Source organism: Gopherus evgoodei, chromosome 13 (genome assembly GCF_007399415.2).
Source record: "Gopherus evgoodei ecotype Sinaloan lineage chromosome 13, rGopEvg1_v1.p, whole genome shotgun sequence".
NCBI lineage: Eukaryota > Metazoa > Chordata > Testudines > Testudinidae > Gopherus > Gopherus evgoodei.
Genome location: NC_044334.1, coordinates 31,125,975 through 31,145,291, shown reverse-complemented (window position 1 = coordinate 31,145,291; position 19,317 = coordinate 31,125,975). Strand labels below are relative to the sequence as shown.

The following is a 19,317-nucleotide window of genomic DNA, read 5'->3' as shown; positions in this document are numbered from 1 at the left end:
CACTCACCAAAGCCAGTAGCTGAAATTCCCTCTCCTGGTCACTCTCTCCTCACTGTCTCTCTCCTATAAGAATTCTCCAGCATCAGGCTCAAATACACAAAAATTAGGGAGACCCAATATGTTTATTCGCATCAGTTTACCATTCAGAAGCAGCCTAATTTTGAAAACATAACTGCCTAAAGAAAGAAACCAGCTGAGTTTTGTGGTCATCTAGCCTTCACACGTGTCTGGAATACCAAGAGCTCACTGCACACAGTTTAGAAGGCCCGTATAAAGGTGTGACCCCAGAATACTGTCTCAGCTAAACTCATTGGCAGATCTGGAAAGTGGAGCATGGAAGCAGGTGTAGGGTTCCTCCCTCTGACCTTCTCTCCGATTCTTCTGCCATCTTCAATGCCAACATTTCTGCCTCCACGACCTTCTGTTCCATCAACCGTTTCTCTTCCTCTGTCCGGATTGCCGTGGCTTTGATCCGCTGCATCTCCTGCTCCGCCTCAGCTGCTTTCTGAGCCAGCAGCTTGGCTTCCTCTTCTGTGATCTGGGCTTTTTCAGCCAGCAAGTCTGCTGTCTCTTCAGATCTCATCTGGGAACCAACACATACAGCAGTGTCAGCATACACAAGGGCCCCACTCTGACATGTTCAAAATCCCTATGGTAGGGACCATAGGTCCCCTGCCCCACCTTTATACTATGACCCACATGTGCTCAAATTCCCATTTCCACAATCCTTGCAGTGCCCTGGCCACTGCAATAAGCTTTCAACCAAGACACTGATTCTCAGGCTCTCTGCTTCCAGTTAATCCTCCACTGAGACTGTGTCATAGCAGGGCCCTTGCACCACACCATTCAACTGACCCATCTGTCTTTTTAATCACTGTTCACAAACCGGGGCTTACAAATAGCCTCAGAATGCACACTGTATGTCTGCTGACTTCAACAAAGGAAGTCACGAACGTCTGGAGTGACTGGAGAACAACCATCACAAAGACATACCAGAGCCTCATTGGCCATTGTCGCCTCCTCCTTTAACTGCAACAACCTCCTCTCCAGTTCATCCCTTGTTCGCTCTGCCTCTTCCCTCATCTGCTTCTCTCGAGCCAGCCGCTGTCTTTCCATCTAGGGAGATGAGAGGAGAGGAAGGAAAGGAAATAACAAATATTAGAATAACCAACATTCAGTGTATTCCTGCGACAGGGCACACTCGCCTCACACTAGACAGGCAAGGGTTAACATTACATTGTGTTAACCAAGCCCCCTCAACTCTACTGGGCATGCTCCAAATGCACTAGTAAAAAAGGGAGAAGCTCAGCTCAGTTGCTGCTGGGAGTTGCTGCCAGGGAGGAAGGATGCCACCAGCTCCAGCAAAGGATTAGCTGAAGCCTGAGGTCATGGAGCTAGAGATGCCGCAACCCAGGCAGACGCCAAGCTACCCACGGAGGCCCTGCAGAGTCTGGAGTTGCTGGGGACAGTGCAGACCAGGGAACCCAGAGACAGCTGAGATGCCCAGACTGCAGCAGCGGGAAATACGGTAGGAAGCAGCCCAGCGCAACTAGATAGTGGCCCTGTTAGTGACCCTGAATTTTGAGTCAGTGTGTTTCAGTCAGAACTGCATTCCAGCACTCCCAGGACCCTGGACTGGTGTCCAATGGAGAGGGAGGGCCCAGACCCCTTTGTGCACGTGGCGGCCCCCTTCCTGACAGACAGCTGGGCCTCACCACCTTGCTACCAGGGATGAATTTACTGACTTTGGCCATTAGACCTTACTGCCCTACTAAGAGAGGTGCACCTGTGGACTCTAGCCACTAGGCCTTACTGCTCCTCTGAGGCAAATTATTGACACTGGCCATTGGGCAGCACTGCCCAGCTATTAGAGGCAAGTACATTGACTTTTGCCTTAAGGCCTCATTGCCCTGCTAAGAAGGGCAAGTATATTGACTCAGGCTGAAGAGGCACAGATGTAGGTTACGTACGTCCCACCCCAGCCCTAAGAAAGACGGAATGCACTCACCTTGCACTGGATGGAGTCTCCCTCAGCCCTGTTACAATTCCCTAGATATGGTGCATTTCGTGGACAGGATGGGAATATTGTCTACTAGCTGGAGAGCACTCGGATGAGTAAGATCTCCTCCGTCTGTTTCAATTTACCCATTTGTCAACTAGGGATATTTCACTACCAAAAGGGGACAGGCCTATTAATGCATGTGAAGCATTTTGTGATCCCAGGATGACAGCACTGGGAGCCACAAGTTCAAACAACACGGACCTTTGTTATTTTCCATCAGATGCAACAGAAGATTAAGCCTAATGCACTGGAAATTCTTCCCCATTCCATTCATTAATGGGTAGGCCAGAAAGCATATGATCACCAACAATAAGATTCCTATCCAAGTCAAGCTGCCTCCTCTCACAGTGTGCAAGTCACAGGACTTCTCCATGTGAGAAACAGCCAGTCAGGCTCTCTCTGATACAGCCTAATCTAGTGGAATCCCTTCCACCTCCTCCCAGGAGAATGTGCAGCACATACACTGCCTCTGAAAGCACCCCGCATTCAGTATCTTAAGCAGCAGCTGCACACTGTACAACTTGCAACCTTTGCTAACCAAGCGGTGGAAGGGAACTGCAAAACCAGCTAATTCACCACCTCTCAGCACCCAGATCTCACAGAGATGGGCCCATTATAAATACCCAGGGTACATGTATAGATCACTGCATTACTCAGGCCACATGCTAAGTTTAATGGGCTGAACAAGGAGGTAAGCCATCTCCCTGTGATCCTCAGGCACCGGCCATGTTCTGAAAGCAGGACACCCATTGCTTTAATGGTGGTGCTTCTCTCTACTAAAGTACCCTTCATCAATCATCACTTGTTATGGTCGGGATCCCATTCAGGGCTCATGATGTGAGAAGGCTGCTCAGAGCCAGTTCACACAGTAACCCTGGAGTGTAGGCAGCGAGATACAATAAGGGGGTTAATCCAAGGGAGGGCAGCAAATCTCCACACTTCTTATACAGCCTAGTGGCGAGGGCACTGGACTGTGCCTGAGGTGACCTGGGTTTAAATTAACAGCTCTGCCACTGGCCTGCTGGGCGGCCTTGGGCAAGTCACTTTCCCTCTGTAAATCAAGATAGTGAGCCTGACCTCCTCTGCAAAGCACTTTGAGATCTCTGGATTAAAAGCGCTAGATATGAGCCAGGTATTATTCCTCCTCCTCTGTGCCTGCTTGCAAAGCTCTAACCATTTCATCTCAAATTCAGTGATAAATGTGTACCCATCCCCTACCTCCAGAGACAGGTGGTCACTTCCCTAGTAACTCTTCCAAAGCCCCTAGACCCCTACCAGGCAGTCACTCAGGCTTCTCAGTTCTTCCTGGCTTCATTTAGACAGGTCCTTCATATCCCTCAAAGAGCCCATCAAATTCCAAACAGTGCCCTCTTCCCCGCTAACTCCTGAAGATTCCAGGTCACTCATCATCCTCAACCTCCAGGAGGACTGCTTGGGGTTCCTTTTAGTCTGCCAACACCATTCCTATACTGGCCAGAGGCACCTAGGTTAGATGCAAGTAGTCTCTCCTCCCAACCAAAGACGAGAGTGCTGCCCTTGCCATGCTCTGAGCCTCTCTGAACATAGGAAGCTGAAAAAAGGAGAACTGGACACAGGTCTCCTGGTTGGGCAAGGGACTCAGTTCTAACCCCCAATCCTGTGCAATAAATCTCAGCAGATATGTCTGAATCCAAGGGTACGTCTACAGTACCTGCCAGATCGGCAGGTAGTAATCCATCTATTGGGGATTGATTTATCGCGTCTGGTGTAGACACGATAAAATCGATCCCCGATAGCTCTGCCATCAACTCCGGAACTCCACTGTGGTGAGCAGTGGAAGCAAAGTTGACAGGGGAGCAGTAGTAGTTGACTTGCCGCCGTCCTCACGGCCAGGTAAATCGACCAAAGATACGCCAACTTCAGCTACACTATTCATATCTTAGGTCGACTCCCCTGCCCAGTGTAGACCTAGCCCAAGAGCAGTACATCTGCATTTAAAGTCTCTTGGTACAGCTGGCTGATACTGCTGCTATCTAGTGGCTTATTCAGAAATGAGCATTTATATTCTAAGCAGCAGCACTCAGATTAGCTGTGTGGGTTTCAATGAGTAGAAAAGATCTATGAACAGAAAACAATGATTTATACAATCCAATTTGCTGATATATGCTCATTGGCTACAAGCTGCTGCCTGTGACATGTCGTTCCTGCTGCCTGACCTGTGGCGGATAGAGGCCAGGATCAAATCAGCATGCAGGCTGCAGGCCCCAAAATGCCAGCACTCATTCCATCACCATCTAATTAGGAAATGAGAGCACAGTGCAATGGCAAAGCACAACTCCTGCCTTAATTACAATCAACTTCCTCAAGACAGTACAACTTTCCTGCAACAGGACTAGGTAGGGATGGATGCAAACATATGTACCATGCGCACAGGTTATCCTTTTCCCCACCCACTTATACCCCCAAGCCTGTAGTCTGGTGACCTGTCAACCATTTTGCCATCAGTCCATATATCGAAGAGTAAGAACTACAGGTAATAACAGGGCAGGCTACGAGAGATGAGCAGTTCAGCAGGGCCTGCCTTGCGTACCTAGTGCTGGTGGTTTGTAATATTCTGTTCCCTCCTAGTATAGTTATATTTCTGATTTTGGCTCACAGCTGGGTTGTACTACAAGGTGTCTCTCTCACCTGCTTTCTGGCCTTCTCCTCCCTGGCCTGTGCTTTCATCTGCTGGACCTCCAGTGAGTCTGCCTTCCTCCTCCTCATGAACAGATCATGGTTTCCAATACACAGCTGAAGAATCTGTCCCAACCAAAGATAAGGGGGAAGAAAGGAAAGAAATGAACATACAGACATACTTGGATGACATGATCTGTATGCCACCACATAGACCAGAGTTAATACTTAGTGCTCATATAGCACCTTCATCCATAGATCTGAAAGCACTTTACAAAGTATCATTATCCCCATTTTACAGATGGGGAAACCAAGGCTCAGAAAGGTGGAGTGAGTTACCCTCAGGAATGGAACCCAGGTCTTCTACATCTCAATGCATTTTCCTATGTGCTGGATCACAACCCTCATACAGGTTCAAGGAGCACTATGGGATGAGGTTTACAGTGCCGTAAGAAATATAGCTTCAGTTTCGGGAAGGAGGGGGGGATGAAAAGACAAAAAGGCTACCCGATGCACAGCATTCAACCCACTTACTCTGCCCAGCCTGGGGCAGGATCACAGCCTTGGAAGCCTTCAGCCATGCCTGTTGCACAGCTTGTAGAGTAATGCAGTTGATTCTAGTCCTTGGGGCAGAGGAGGAGGAGGATCTGAAACTGACAGTGGCGGGAAGAATGGGAGGAAAAAGCTAAGGGGTAGGTGAAACCTCTATAACCTCCCTCAGACTCATCTCAGTACTGTGAAGTCAGTGGAGCTATACCATTGTGAGACTGAGGAGAGTCCAGTAAGTATAAGGCCCAAGGATTAGGCCCTGCCTTGCTAAGGTAACAGTACCTTTCCTGAGACTAGGTGGAGGGCAGACTATGTTGGCAGAGTCAGGACAGAAATCCCTCTGCCTACCCACAAAAGAACCCAAAATATACTCCTCTAGAGAGAGCAGCAGAGTAATGGGTATTACAGATTCTGGGTCAGACTTTCAAGAGCCAGCAGCTCTTATTGTTCTCCTGATGCAGAGTGCTGTTGAAAGTCTGGTCACTAGTCTGGATGCCTCAACAAGCACTGTTGGCTACCGACCAATTTCGAAAATCTGGCTCTAGATTTATGATGTCAAGTATCAGAGGGGTAGCCGTGTTAGTCTGGATCTGTAAAAGCAGCAAAGAATCCTGTGGCACCTTATAGACTAACAGACGTTTTGGAGCATGAGCTTTCGTGGGTGAATACCCACTTCCTCAGATACATGCATCTGAGGAAGTGGGTATTCACCCACAAAAGCTCATGCTCCAAAACGTCTGTTAGTCTATAAGGTGCCACAGGATTCTTTGCTGCTTTTATATTTATGATGTGGTTTTCCGGCTGTAAACTTCAGAGTCAAAACAGACACAAATGTCTAAAGTGAGTAACTTCTTTTTCTCATCTTGCATAAATGGCCATATGTAAGATGAATGCAGTGGATCCGAGTTAACCTCCTCTTTTCAGACAACCACTTGTCATGACTCAAGGGATGTGTCCCGATAGAAGCTCACTACTAAGTGAGCACAGACCAGTTAGTGTTTTCTATTAGACACTGCAATCATCCTGAAACAAATCAGCAGAGTAGCAGGGGAAGCCCAGGAGAAGCAAAAAGACATTCGGGGAATGAAGGAGATGAGAAGAATGTTTTATTTACAGTGCAGGGCAGATGTAACCAAAAGGCTCAAAAAAGGGGATCAATGGAAGAGATGGGGAGAAATTCCATGAAGGAGCTTGACTCTTCCCCCACTCTCTCTCAGAGGCCATACATTCTTGATTGGATCCAAAACATTGGATCAGACCTGCAGTCCCTCAAGTCAGGTGTGTTACCTCTGACAGTAGTCAAGATATGTGAATAAGGAAAACCCTGAAAGAACATTGCCTCACATTTTCTATAGAGACTTCCTCAAGAGCCACTGCTGCAGACAATAAAATCACTGTGCCTGTGAACTTACCAGCTTATTCACACGCAGCTTTGATGAATTGAATTTAAAAACATCGATCTTTTTGTCCAGTGGCTTTATTGTAAACTGAAAAGAGAGAAAAAGAAAAAAAAAGTTATCAAACTCAGAGCCTAGAACAAAACAGGGTAGCAGAAAGAATTTCACAGCATGCTGGCTAAGAGCAGGTCAATGGAGTACTGGATAAACAAGCCTGAGAGCAGTCCTCCTGGCTTCCTGCCAAACAGGCCAGCTAGGATCAAAAGCAATCAAGAACTGCTGTTCCTCATCATGAAAGCTCAAGTGCTTGCAGAAGCAATGTCCTTAAGCTGCAAGAGGAGAGAGTGATTCCTGTCTGCTCAGCAAGTGCTCTCTGATGACCAACTCACAGGTCTTGGATGGGGTTGTTTACCCACCCTTCCAACCAAAGACGAGGTGCTTCTGTCCAGCAGGCTATGGGGAACTAGGAACAGGGAGGATTAAAAACAATTGTGACCCATCAGAGTAGAGCAGGGGTGGGCAAACAACAACACATGGGCCGGATCCAGCCCATCAGGGCTTTGGACCCGGCCCGTGGGATTGCCTCCCGTAGCACCGCGGTCCCCACATCTCTCAGAAACAGCCACCGCCACTTCCCTGCAGCCCTGGTACATCCCCCGAAGGCTCCCATTGGCTGGGAACAGGGAACCGTGGCCAATGGGAGCTTCAGGGGATGTACCTGGAGGGGCAGCAAGGGCAGCGCATGTGGAGCCCTCTGCCCCTCCTCCCCCAGGTGCCACAGCGCTTCCTGGAGCAGCACAGCATGGGGCCAGGGCAGGCATACAGAGAGCCTGCCCTGGCCCTGGTGTGTGCCACTGCCACCCCGGTGCTGCTCTAGGTAAACGGCGTTGGCAAACAGTCTTTCACATAGGCTGATGTGCATAAATTTATTTGGATTTTAACTCCAACAGAGTCTATGTTTTTTATTTATAGATATATTAGTGATAAAGTTCCTCCTCTACCTTGGTGGGTCCTGCGCTTATTGGTGGATTTTGCTTGCCTCAGAGATTCTCAGTAGCCCTCGGTTTGGCCACTTTCATGGCTCAAATCTGCTATTCGCTCAGATAACCTCATCACTGGCCAGTATGGGGAAAAAAAGAGTAAGAACAATCCCCACAGTTTCTGCTGATCCACCATGTGGGTCAGGGAACAGCCCAGAGACCTTCCCCTCTGGTGGAACCTCCTCTGTTAGATCAGGAGTTGGGAGGTTTGGGGGAAACCCAGGCCCACCCTCTACTCCAGGTTCCAGAGTAATATCAGTTCCACATACACAGTTGATCATTGTTAAAATAGATTAAATACCTCCACTGTGTCAATATAGCTGTCATTCACTGCTATTAAGCCTGCTTACTATCATGTCAGATCAGTTTGTGGTCATTTTATTACAAGGATTGTTGACATAATAGAAGATGACAGTGCCTTCCCCCAGGAGAAAGATCTATTAAGCCAAGGCCTACTTGCAGCTGCTTCAGCCTCAGAGTCCTAGAGTAACGCATGATCAGGGAGCTTGCACTGAACTGACCTGGGTATGGGCAGAAAAGAGTCTTGGGAAAAGAAAAAAAACTGTTGTGCTTGGGCTGTTGTTCTACATTATGGAGAGCTTTAATTTTAATTCTTAAAAAAAAAAGAGATTAAATTATGCGCTTATCACTTAAGAAAATCACGCATAAACTCAGCTGAAGTGAGAAATCTATAGCTTTTTGCCCTCAAATATCTTTAAATTAAAAATAAAACAGAAATTAAACAGCTAATTTGTTTACCTATCCTGAAGGTAGCTAGTTTCCTTTGTGCAATTACCTGAGGCTGAACAGGGAATTGGCCATTTTCACTTTCTATAGTCAGTTTTACCTCCTTACGGCCTGGCTACACTTGCAGATGTAGAGTGCTGAGACTTAAATCCACCTTCGGAGAGCGTGTGACCACACTGACAGCTGCTTGTGCACTGGTGTGGCCACATTTGTGGCAGTTGCAGCAGCATTGGAAGCGGTGCATTATGGACAGCCATCCCACAGAGCACCTCTTCCCATTCTGGCGCTGTGGCTTATGGGAAGGGAGCAGGGCATTCTGTGTCCTGTCCCAACACCCCATGACATATCGGTTCGCATCCCAGCATTCCCTGTGCTTCCATCCACGTTTGGCACCATCTTTCAATGTTTTTTGTACTGTGTGCTCGGTCTTCCTTTTTGGTCTGTGGGAATACAGCCTGAACTGCTGAGTATGCTGTCGAGTCTTGCCAGCACGTCACGTTTGGTAGTCGAGTTATTTCTTAGGATCCAAAGTGACAGTGAGGGCTCCGACGAGGATTTCGACTCGAGTAACACATACGACACGACTGCTTGTGGCATTCATGGACGTGATCAGCAACGTGAAACGCCACCTTTGGGCTTGAGAAACAAGCACTGAGTGGTGGGATCAAATCGTCATGCAAGTCTGGGATGATGAGCAGTGGCTGCAGTTTTCGGATGAGAAAAGGCTACTTTCATGAGACAATGTGAGGAGTTCGCCCCCACCCTGCGGCGCAAGGATGTGAGATTGAGAGCTGCCCTGACGGTGGAGAAGCGGGTGGCTATTGCAATCTGGAAGCTGGCAACTCCAGACAGCTACCGATCGGTCGCTAACCAGTTTGGAGTAGGAAAGTCAATCGTTGAAATCGTGTTGATGCAAGTTTGCAGGGCCATTAATCGCATCGTGCTCAGAAGAACCGTGACTCTGGGTAAAATGCAGGACATTGTGGATGGCTTTGTACAAATGGGTTTCCCTAACTGTGGAGGGGCAATAGATGTCATGCATATTCCAATTCTGGCACCAGCCCACCTAGCCTCTGAGTTCATTAATCAGAAGGGGTATTTCTCTATGGTTCTCCAAGCACTTGTGGATCACCATGGGCATTTCATTAATATTAACGCAGGCTGGCCCGGAACGGTGCATGACACACGCATCTTTTGGCCTGTTCTGGAAGCTGCAAGCTGGTACTTTTTTCCCAGACCAGAAGATCACTGTAGGGGAAATCATTCATCCTTGGAGACCTCACTTACCCTTTAATGCCGTGGCTCATGAAACCCTACATAGGGAGCCTTGACAGTAGCAAGGAGTGGTTCAACAGGCTGAGCTGGTGCAGAATGACTGTGGAGTGTGCTTCTAGCTGTTTAAAGGGCCACTGGCTCTCTCTGCATAGGAAGCTGGACCTGGCCGATGACAGCATCCCCGCGGTTATATCCACGTGCTGTACCCTCCATAACATTTGTGAAGGGAAGGGTGAACGATTTACTCACGCACACATCTGGAGGCTGAATCTAAACAGCCAGAGAGCAGGGCTATTAGAGGGGCCCAGCGCGGGACAACAAGGATTAGGGATACCTTGAGGGAGCAATTTGAGGCTGAAAGCCACCAGTAATGTCTGGTGCCCTGCACGGGAGTGAAGTACAGTGGTTCCAATGTTAGTAGGAATCTGTGTTTGCTACGCTGACTTGCAGTGCCTGTTTCTTTCCTGGGCTAGAAACCTTTTACTTACTGCATCTTTTACTTTATGCAATAATAATGAATGTTTTCAAAGTCAAAAAATCCATTTATTTATTAAAAAGAAACAAAACTGCTTGGGAAACAGAAAAGGCAAGGGGATGGAGTGGGGAACGGTACGATCACAGATTTGCATATGTCCTGTCTGGAGTGCTGTGCAATGAGTGCTGCACTTCAGGATGGCTGTACTGCATGGTGATGGGGGTTGAGTGCAGTGGGTAAGGGTCATAGTTTTCAGGTCTGGGTCGTGAAGCTACAGGTGTTGGAGGCAGCTGGTGACAGTAAGAACCCCAGATGTTGGGGAAAGTGGGTTGGAGGTGAAATGGGGGCACAAGGGAAAGTTTGGGACAAGGGCTGTGGGGGGAAGTAGGGGGCGCAGTAGTGTTCTGCCTGCATGGCTACGGGTGCCTGGATAGAGTCTGCTTGGTACTCCATTATGCTTATCAGCCGATCCATGCTTTTCTGCCAGAGCAGCACACTTTTATGCCAGCACTCCTCGTTCTGCTGGTGAATCCTCCTTTCACTCTCCAGCCACTCCTGCACTTTTTGATTTTCATTACTTGAATGCTGCATTACTTCATGCAACATGTCTTCCTTGCTTCTACGTGGCCTCTTTCTGATTCTTCGGAGTCTTTTGGCCAGTGATAACATGGACAGCTGAGATCTCAAGGTTGCATCTGTAAAGGCAAAATGTAACACTTTACAGAGGCAGCATTGTTCACACCTGACAGAGCAATGATTCCTCTGTACTTAAGGGCAAGAACAGTCTACGCAATAGCATGATTTGCCCATCCCAAAGCAAGCACACACAAATCCATGGGAGCCCCAAAATGGTAAGCACAGGGTCAAGCATGACTTATTGTTTCATGGCTGTACTGTTCTCCGGGTTTCTGTGCCATGGGGAGAGCCAACAGCAGCAGGGGGCCCCTATACTGAACACTGTCTTCACATTTTCCAGGAAGCAAGGGAGGGTCTTCTACTGCAATGCAGCTTCTGTCCCAGCCCATATGCAGTTTGCCTGTGTGCAGCAATGGTCTCCCCCCTTCACAGCACAGCGGCACAGACAAGTTCGCCTTACTGGGACAAGGACCACAGTGGCTCTCCCGAGAAACCTGCACAAGTGGATTGCCCAAGTTTTGGATGAGACCTTTGAAGAAATCACTGAGGCCGATTACCGTGATGTGAGAGCACATCAGCACCCTGTCTAGGCATGCATGCAGACCTAATCCGCCTCGCCCCAAGAGCCTCCACCTTGTAACTTCCTTCCCAAAATAAAAAGCTGCTTACCAGGAATCTCTTCTGGTGTTTGTCCTTCCCCAAGCACCGGCTGCCGTGACTGGCTACCTTCCTCCTGGCTTGAGAACAGCTCCTGGCTGCATGCATCTAGGGATTCTGGGGTGCTTTCCTCTGCCTCAGCACACTTGCTCCCGCTTTGCTCCTCCTCCTCCTCCTCCTGCCTTGTTGAACTGGGCTCTGAAGTGTCCATGGTGGTACTCAGAGTGGAGGTCGGGTCGCCCCCAAGTATCACGTTCAGCTCTTTGTAGAAACAGGTGGTCACGGGGGCAGCATGGGAGCACTTGTTTGCCTCACAGGCTTTGCGGTAGGCATTCCACAGCTTCTTTACTTTAGCCTTGCACTGCAGAGCATCCCAGTCATGGCTCTTTCTATCATGTCCCTTGATATCTGCCCAAAGGTATTGTAATTCCGCTATAGCGCAGCTGGGACTGGACAGCTTCCTCTCCTCAAAACACTGATGAGGTCCAGCACCTCACCATTGCTCCACTTGGGGATCACCTGGCACGTGGAGGCATGGTCACCTGGAAAGATTCGCTGAGAGCACTCCACATGTGGCTGAGCAAACAGGAAGGGGATTTTCAAAATTCCCACAGAATTTAAAGAGCAGGTCTGATGGTTGGTCACCTGAGGGCAGGGCAGTAGAGTTCAAAGTGATGACCAGAGTGGCTAAAACAGGCATTGTGGGACACTTCTGGAGGCTGATCAGAGCGAATTAACAGGACAGGTCATCCACACTGGCACCACAGTGCTCCAGGGGGACGCCGCAAACGTTATTCCACTCACCAAGGTGGAGTACCAGCAGCGCTATAGCTGCGGAGTCAGAGAGCTCTACGTGCCTTGCCAGTGTGGATGGGGAATGAGCTAGGGAGCCCATGGTTCCTTTATTGCGCTGTAACTTGCAAGTGTAGCCAAGCCCTTATTCTAGTCTTAGTGGTGCTGGTGTTTGGATTACAACTATTCAGGAAGTCATTCCTACACGGCCAGTGCAAGGAAGTTTCGCGCCCTAGGCAAAACTGCCATCTTGCGCCCTACACCCCCCAGCCCTGCGGCATCTCTGCCCTGAGGCGCCCCCCCCCCCGCCCTGAGAAGCCCCCCCATGGCAGCCCCCGCCCTCCCCGGGGAGCCATCCAGCACCTACCCATCCCAGCTCACCTCTGCTCCAGAAGCCATGCTGTGGGAACCCCTGGGCTGCCTGTCGGCAGCGGTGCACTGACCCAGGGGAAGCCCTGGGCTGCCTGCCTGCCGGCGGCTCAGACTCCCTCTCCCTCCCAGCGCAGCAGCCGCTGAAAGGCTTTAAAAAAAATTGGGGACACCACTTTTTGGCGCCCCCAAATGTTGGTGCCCTAGGCAACCGCCTAGTTGGCCTAAATGGTAGCACTGACCCTGATTCCTATTCACATAATCAAAAATCGACCATAGGTGTTGGGCCTACACTACTTGACACCAAGAAAAGATTCAATCTGTTGCACTGAGCCTGGCAGTCTGAAAATTCGGAAGCTCAGAGTACTATAATGAAGCAGTGAGAGCCAAAAGCATTTCTTACCAGGAATGCATTTAATTATACTTCCCGATGCCAGGGCATATTCATAGTAAGACAAGATTCTCATCTTCTGAGCTTTCAGCTGGCTGAGCTGTGCACACTAGGGGTAATTTTTCTTTTTAAAATGGTTAAACAGAGAGCTCTAAAAAAAAATAGCTCCTGGGCTGAGCTCTGGAATGCCTGCTTTCAAAAAACATACAAAAGCCTGGGTATTAAGGGTTCTATTGGAAAGACAGACAGCTTTGGTATGACTGAGAGAGCAAGTGCACGTGAAACAGGAGATAAGAGAAGTCTCTCTGATCTGTTATTGCATTCCTATTGGTATTTATACATAGGATAAAAAGGTGCCCTACCTCCTTATCACTGTAAGAGATATTCCGGATCTCATTCCATGGAAAAGAGATTTTGGGGGTCAGTCGGTTTTCTGGGTCGTAGATGTGAAGCCCCAGTGCATCAACCCCAAGCAACAGCTCAGTGCCCTTCTTATTCTACAGGAGGGAAGAACAGAGCAGAACACACCATTTCTATCTGAAGCAGGAAAATTTAAGGAGGATCTGACACAAATGGTTACATTCTACTAGTTTCATCCAGCCTTGACCAGGGATGCAGCACCAACTATCCCAGAGGGGATCCTGCTTCCCAGGCATAATGCACTGCAGTAGTGACTCATTCACTCATCCTTTTGGGAGGCTTCTGGCAGCAGCTTATCCACTGCCTTCTCCTCCCTGCCCCCGCCCACAGGTAAAATACTGCGGGAGTGCAGGCAGCATTGAATTCCACACAGTAGGCTCAAGACAAGTTGACAAGGGGACCTTTAACACTAGGATTATCCCTCTCAAATGCCTCTTCTCCTGCCCCAGACACACAATGGACTCAAGATGCCTTGAAAACATGACCCAAACTCTGAACTCACCCTAATTGCAAAGTAGTTTACTCCATACATCTCCAAATCCTGAGCGATCTTCAAATATTCCATTTCAGCTTCATCTCTGTCAGGTAAATACAGGCCAAAGTTACAGACAGGAAGGGGGGGGGGGGGCAGGAAACAGGTGCCTTCTAAGCCTTGCAGGCATGTAATGCACTGGAGCCAGGACTGTCTCTATTGAAAGGGTCAAGTCCCTGTTTACTAGCAGAATCGATAAAGATCCCCAGTAAATCCCAGTTTGCAGCTTACCTGCATCCTAATGCCTATTAATGACAGCACAGAGGATGCAACGTTTCAGGCCTCGTCTCTACCCCAATCCCTTGAACATACTCAGCCGTGTGTTTCAGACATCTCTTGCTTTTTGCTCACCCCCAAGAAGAAGTGTATTGTCCAGTAAGGGTATAACTACCCATACTAGCTTGTGGTACAAGGAATCATTAAGTGAGTGAAATCTCACGAATCCAGACTCTTATTTCTCTCTCCTGCCCATTGAGCATCACTCCCATCTCAAGCCATTTCAGTGGCTCAGCAGCAGGAGTGATGCCACACCCTACCACACGCATGGCCCTGCTGCAGTGGCATTCCAGAGCCTCCACTAAAATCTCAACATACCATTATGACAGGCCAGCAGGGGGCACTGGGAGTGGTAAAAGCTCTCTCCAACTGCTCCTTTAGGACTTGTCTACTTACAAAATTGTACCACACTAGCCATACTCATAACTTCAATGGTACAAACACTCTCACGTTGCTGCAGTTCTATTGATATAATGGTGCGTACGCTGGTATATCTTATTCTGGTAGGGGAAAGGGTATAATCTATATTGCTATGTAGGTGCCTTGTACAGATGTAACTGTATCCACACTAAGGGTGTACTGATTTAACAATTTTGGTAGAAAACAAACAATCTAGCTGAGAGAGTTGTAATGCCAAAAAACTGTGTAGACACGTTCTTTGTTGTGAGCATTATCTCCATTGTGCTGGCAGCCTAGAAAGAGGGAGGTTGCCTTGCTAAATTGACTTCAGGTCCAAAGGGCTGATCCAGAACACCACTGTTCATACTTTTATCCCTGCCCACAATACAGTATTTGTAATTCAGATCATTCTTCCATAGTCTCTTCCTTTTCACTATCCAGCATGAATAGATCCCTAACAAATTCACGGTCCATTTTGGTCAAATTCACAATCATAGGATTTTAAAAATAATAAATTTCATGTTTTCAGCTATTTAAATGGGAAATTTCATTGTGCTGGAATTGTAGGGATCCTGAAGCAAAAAGGAGTTGTGAGGGTGCCTCAAAAAGTTATTGTGGGGGGGGGGGGGGTTTGTAATTCTACCCTTATTTCTGCACTGCTGCTGGTGACAGTGCTGCCTTCAGAGCAGGGCAGCTGGAGAGCAGCGGCTGCTGGCCAGGAGCCCAGCTCTGAAGGCAGAGCTGTGCCAGCAGCAGCACAGAAGTAAGGATGGGATGGTGTGCTATTGCCACCTTTACTTCTGTGTTGCTGCGTGCAGAGCCGAGCCCTCAGTCAGCAGGCACCACTCTCCAGCCGCCCCGCTCGGAAGCGGCAGCACAGAAGTAAGGGCGGCAATACCATACCATGTCATCCTGACTTCTGTGCTGCTACTTGTAGAGTGCTGCTTTCAGAGCTCAGCGCCGGGCCAACAGCCACCATTTTCTGGCCACCCAGCTCTGAAGGCAACACAGAAGCCAGGGTGGCAATACTGTGACCCCTGCCTAAAATAACCTCATGACCCCCCGTGCAACTCCCTTTTGGGTCAGGACGCTCAATCTGAAAAACGCTGGTTTCCCCCATGAAATCACAGAATATTAGGATTGGAAGGGACCTCAAGAGGTCATCTAGTCCAACCCTCTGCCCAAAGCAGGACTAACCCCAACTAAATCATCCCAGCCAGAGCTTTGTCAAGCTGGGCCTTAAAAACCTCTAAAGATGGAGATTCCACCACCTCCCTAGGTAACTCATTCCTGTGCTTCTCCACCCTCCTAGTGAAATAGTGTTTCCTAATATCCAGCCGAGACCTCCCCCACTGCAACTTGAGACCATTGCTCCTTGTTCTGTCATCTGCCATCACTAAGAAAAGCATCGTTGCATCCTCTTTGAAATCCCCCTTCAGGTAGTTGAAGGCTGCTATCAAATCCCCCCTCACTCTTCTGTAGACTAAATAATCCCAGTTCCCTCAGCCTCTCCTCATAAATCATGTGCCCCCTCCCCCTAATCATTTCCGTTGCCCTCCGCTGGACTCGCATCCCTTTGTAGTGCGGAGAGCAAAGCTGGACGCAGTACTCCAGGTGTGGCCTCACTAGTGCCAAACAGGAGGGGAATAATCACTTCCCTCGATCTGCTGGCAAGGCTCCTGCTAATACAGCCCAATATGACATTGGCCTTCTTGGCAACAAGGGCACACTGTTGACTCATACCCAGCTTCTTGTTCACTGTAATCCCCAGGTCCTTTTCTGCAGAACTGCTGCTTAGCCAGTCGGTCCCCAGCCTGTAGCAGTGCATGGGATTCTTCCGTCCTAAGTGGAGGACTCTGCACTTGTCCTTGTTGAACCTCATCAGATTTCTTTTGGCCCAATCCTCCAATTTGTCTAGGTCACTGTGGATCCTATCCCTACCCTCCAGTGTATCTACACCTCTCCCCCAATCTTAGTGTCATCTGCGAACTTGCTAAGAGTGCAATTCATCCCATCATCCTGATCATTAAAGATGTTGAACAAAACTAGCCCCAGGATCAACCCCTGGGGCACTCTGCTTGATACCGGCTGCAACTAGATGTCAAGCTGTTGATCACTACTCATTGAGCCCGACAATCTAGCCAGCTTTCTATCCACCTTATAGTCCATTCATCTAAATTCACACTACTTTAACTTGCTGGCAAGAATACTGTGGGAGACCGTATCAAAAGCTTTGCTAAAGTCAAGATATATTACATCCACTGCTTTTCCCCATAGCAACAGAGCCAGTTATCTCATCATAGCAGGCAATCGGGTTGGTCAGACATGACCTGCCCTTGGTGAATCCATGTTGACTGTTCCTGATCACCTTCCTCTTGTCCAAGTGCTGCAAAATGGATTCCTTGAGGACCTGCTCCATGATTTTGCCAGGGACTGAAATGAGGCTTGACAGGTCTGTAGTTCTCTGGGTTCTCTTTCTTCCCTTTTTAAAAGATGGGCACTATATTTGCCTTTTTCCAATCGTCCAGGACCTCTCCCAATCGCCATGAATTTTCAAAGATAATGGCCATAGGCTCTGCAAATCACATCAGCAACTCCCTCAGCACCATTAGATCTGGACCCACAGACCTGTGCCTGTTCAGCTTTTCTAAATAGTCCTTAACCTGTTCTTTCCCCACTGAAGACTGCTCACCTCCACCCCATGCTGTTCTGCCCAGTGCAGCACTCTGGGAGCTGACCTTGTCTCTGAAGACCGAGGCAAAAAAAAGCACTGAGTACTTCACTTTTTCCACATCCTCTGTCACTATGTTGCCTCCCTCATTCAGTAAGGGTTCCACACTTTCCCTGACCACCTTCTTGCTGCTAACATACCTGTAGAAACCTTTGTTACCCTTCACATCCCTTGCTAGCTGCAACTTCAGTTGTGCTTTGGCCTTCCTGATTACACCCCTGAATGCTCGAGCAATATTTTTATACTCCTTCCTAGTCATCTGTACAAGTTTCCACTTCTTGTAAGCTTCCTTTGTGTGTTTAATCTCACTGTAGATTTCTCTGTTAAGCCAAGCTGGTCACCTGCCATATTTGCTATTCTTTCTGCACATCAAGATGGTTTGTTCCTGTGCCCACAATAAGGCTTCTTTAAAATACAGCCAGCTCTCCTGGACTCCTTGCCCCCTCATATTAGCTTCCCAGGGGATCCTGCTCATCAGTTCCCAAAGGCAGTCTAAGTCTGCTTTTCTGAAGTCCAGGGTCCGTATTTTGCTACTCTCTTTTCTTCCTTTTGTTAGGCTCCTGAACTCAACCATCTCATGGTCACGGCTGCCTAGGCTGCCACTTCTACTTCCTCTACCAATTCTTACCTGTTTGTAAGCAGCAGGTCAAGAGGAGCACGGCCCCTAGTTAGTTTCTCCAGCACTTGTACAGTGAATAATACAGTATAGGGTAAAAGCACACAAAAGACACGATTTCATGAGGGTGGGAAGGGGAAGAGATCATATTTCACGGTCCGTGATGCATTTTTCATGGCTGTGAATTTGGCAGAGACCTGAGCTTGACCTACCAGAAGTGCTCTTTTAGCAGAACTCATCCATAGCCTGCTAGGGATCTTGGAGACCCTATTCACTCTCTGACTGCTCACAGAGGGGCTAGAGAATTCACATCAGTCAATTGCCCAACTTAATAGACACTCACCTTGCTCTGCCTCTATGTTCTGCATACCAGGCTGTTATTCTTTCTTCCCACATTTCTGGAGTCATCTGGTACAGGTTAATTACCTAAGAAAGACAGGCAGAGAAATCCTCAACTCACAGTGTCCTACCTGTGGCTTTGACTCATCACCTAAAGAATAAGCCAGAAACAGGGAGCCTCAAGCTCAAAATGCCCTTCTTGTCCCCTCACATACACCATCCCAACCCTAACATCTAATCTCCAGTTCATATGCCTTTCCAACTCCCTCGTGACTAAGCTAAGATCAACCCTATGCTCTCATTAATCAGCTCTCAGTTAGCCTTTCTGAGCACACCACACTCCAGCCATCCCCAAGCCAACACCAGGACACCTGCAGAATACAGCTGCTATTCTGGCAAAAGCCAGTGGGCAGAAAACATTCACTTCCATATTTATTAAAATATTCTAGGTACAGATTAAGGTTTCCTCATTCAGTATGGCCAGGTTTACACGACAAAGTTCTGTGGGTATAGCTACGTCCCCCTGCTAGCCACAGAGAGTACAGCTACACTGCAGCTGGGAGGGAGCCTCCCTGCCTGGGGAGATAGACTTTTCCTAGTGGGGCTCATGCTAGCATGCTAAAAACAGCAGCATGGATGCTGTGGCTTGGACTGGAGCTCAGGCTCTCAAGCCTCGATGGTCACGTGGGCTTGAGAGCCCAAGCCACAATCTCCACACTGCTACTTTTAGTGCTCCAACTCAAGCCCCGCTAGCAAGAGTCTGGCCACACAGGCTGGGAGGCTTGCTCCCCGCTGCAACACAAGCATACCCAGAGCTATGCCAGCAAATCCTGCAGTGTAGACGCAGGGGGAGGGATAGCTCAGTGGTTTGAGCATTGGCCTGCTAAACCCAGGGTTGTGAGTTCAATCCTTGAGGGGGCTACTTAGGGATCTGGGGCAAAAATCTGTCTGGAGATTAG

The 19,317-nt window shown here is 48.6% G+C and overlaps 1 protein-coding gene across 10 annotated transcripts in view; it reads right to left on the bottom strand.

Annotated features, from left to right (window-relative positions):
• Nucleotides 1–19,317, bottom strand: part of NF2 (neurofibromin 2) — a 100,620-nt gene that overhangs the window by 39,734 nt on the left and 41,569 nt on the right. For all 10 annotated transcript variants that reach the window (XM_030582321.1, XM_030582318.1, XM_030582320.1 and 7 more), the window contains 7 exons: nt 18,363–18,445; nt 13,968–14,043; nt 13,408–13,542; nt 6,679–6,753; nt 4,730–4,843; nt 994–1,116; nt 366–583 (listed from right to left, as the gene is read on the bottom strand). In XM_030582321.1, coding sequence (XP_030438181.1) covers nt 366–583; nt 994–1,116; nt 4,730–4,843; nt 6,679–6,753; nt 13,408–13,542; nt 13,968–14,043; nt 18,363–18,445 — 824 coding nt within the window. The remainder of the gene's footprint in view (nt 1–365; nt 584–993; nt 1,117–4,729; nt 4,844–6,678; nt 6,754–13,407; nt 13,543–13,967; nt 14,044–18,362; nt 18,446–19,317) is intronic.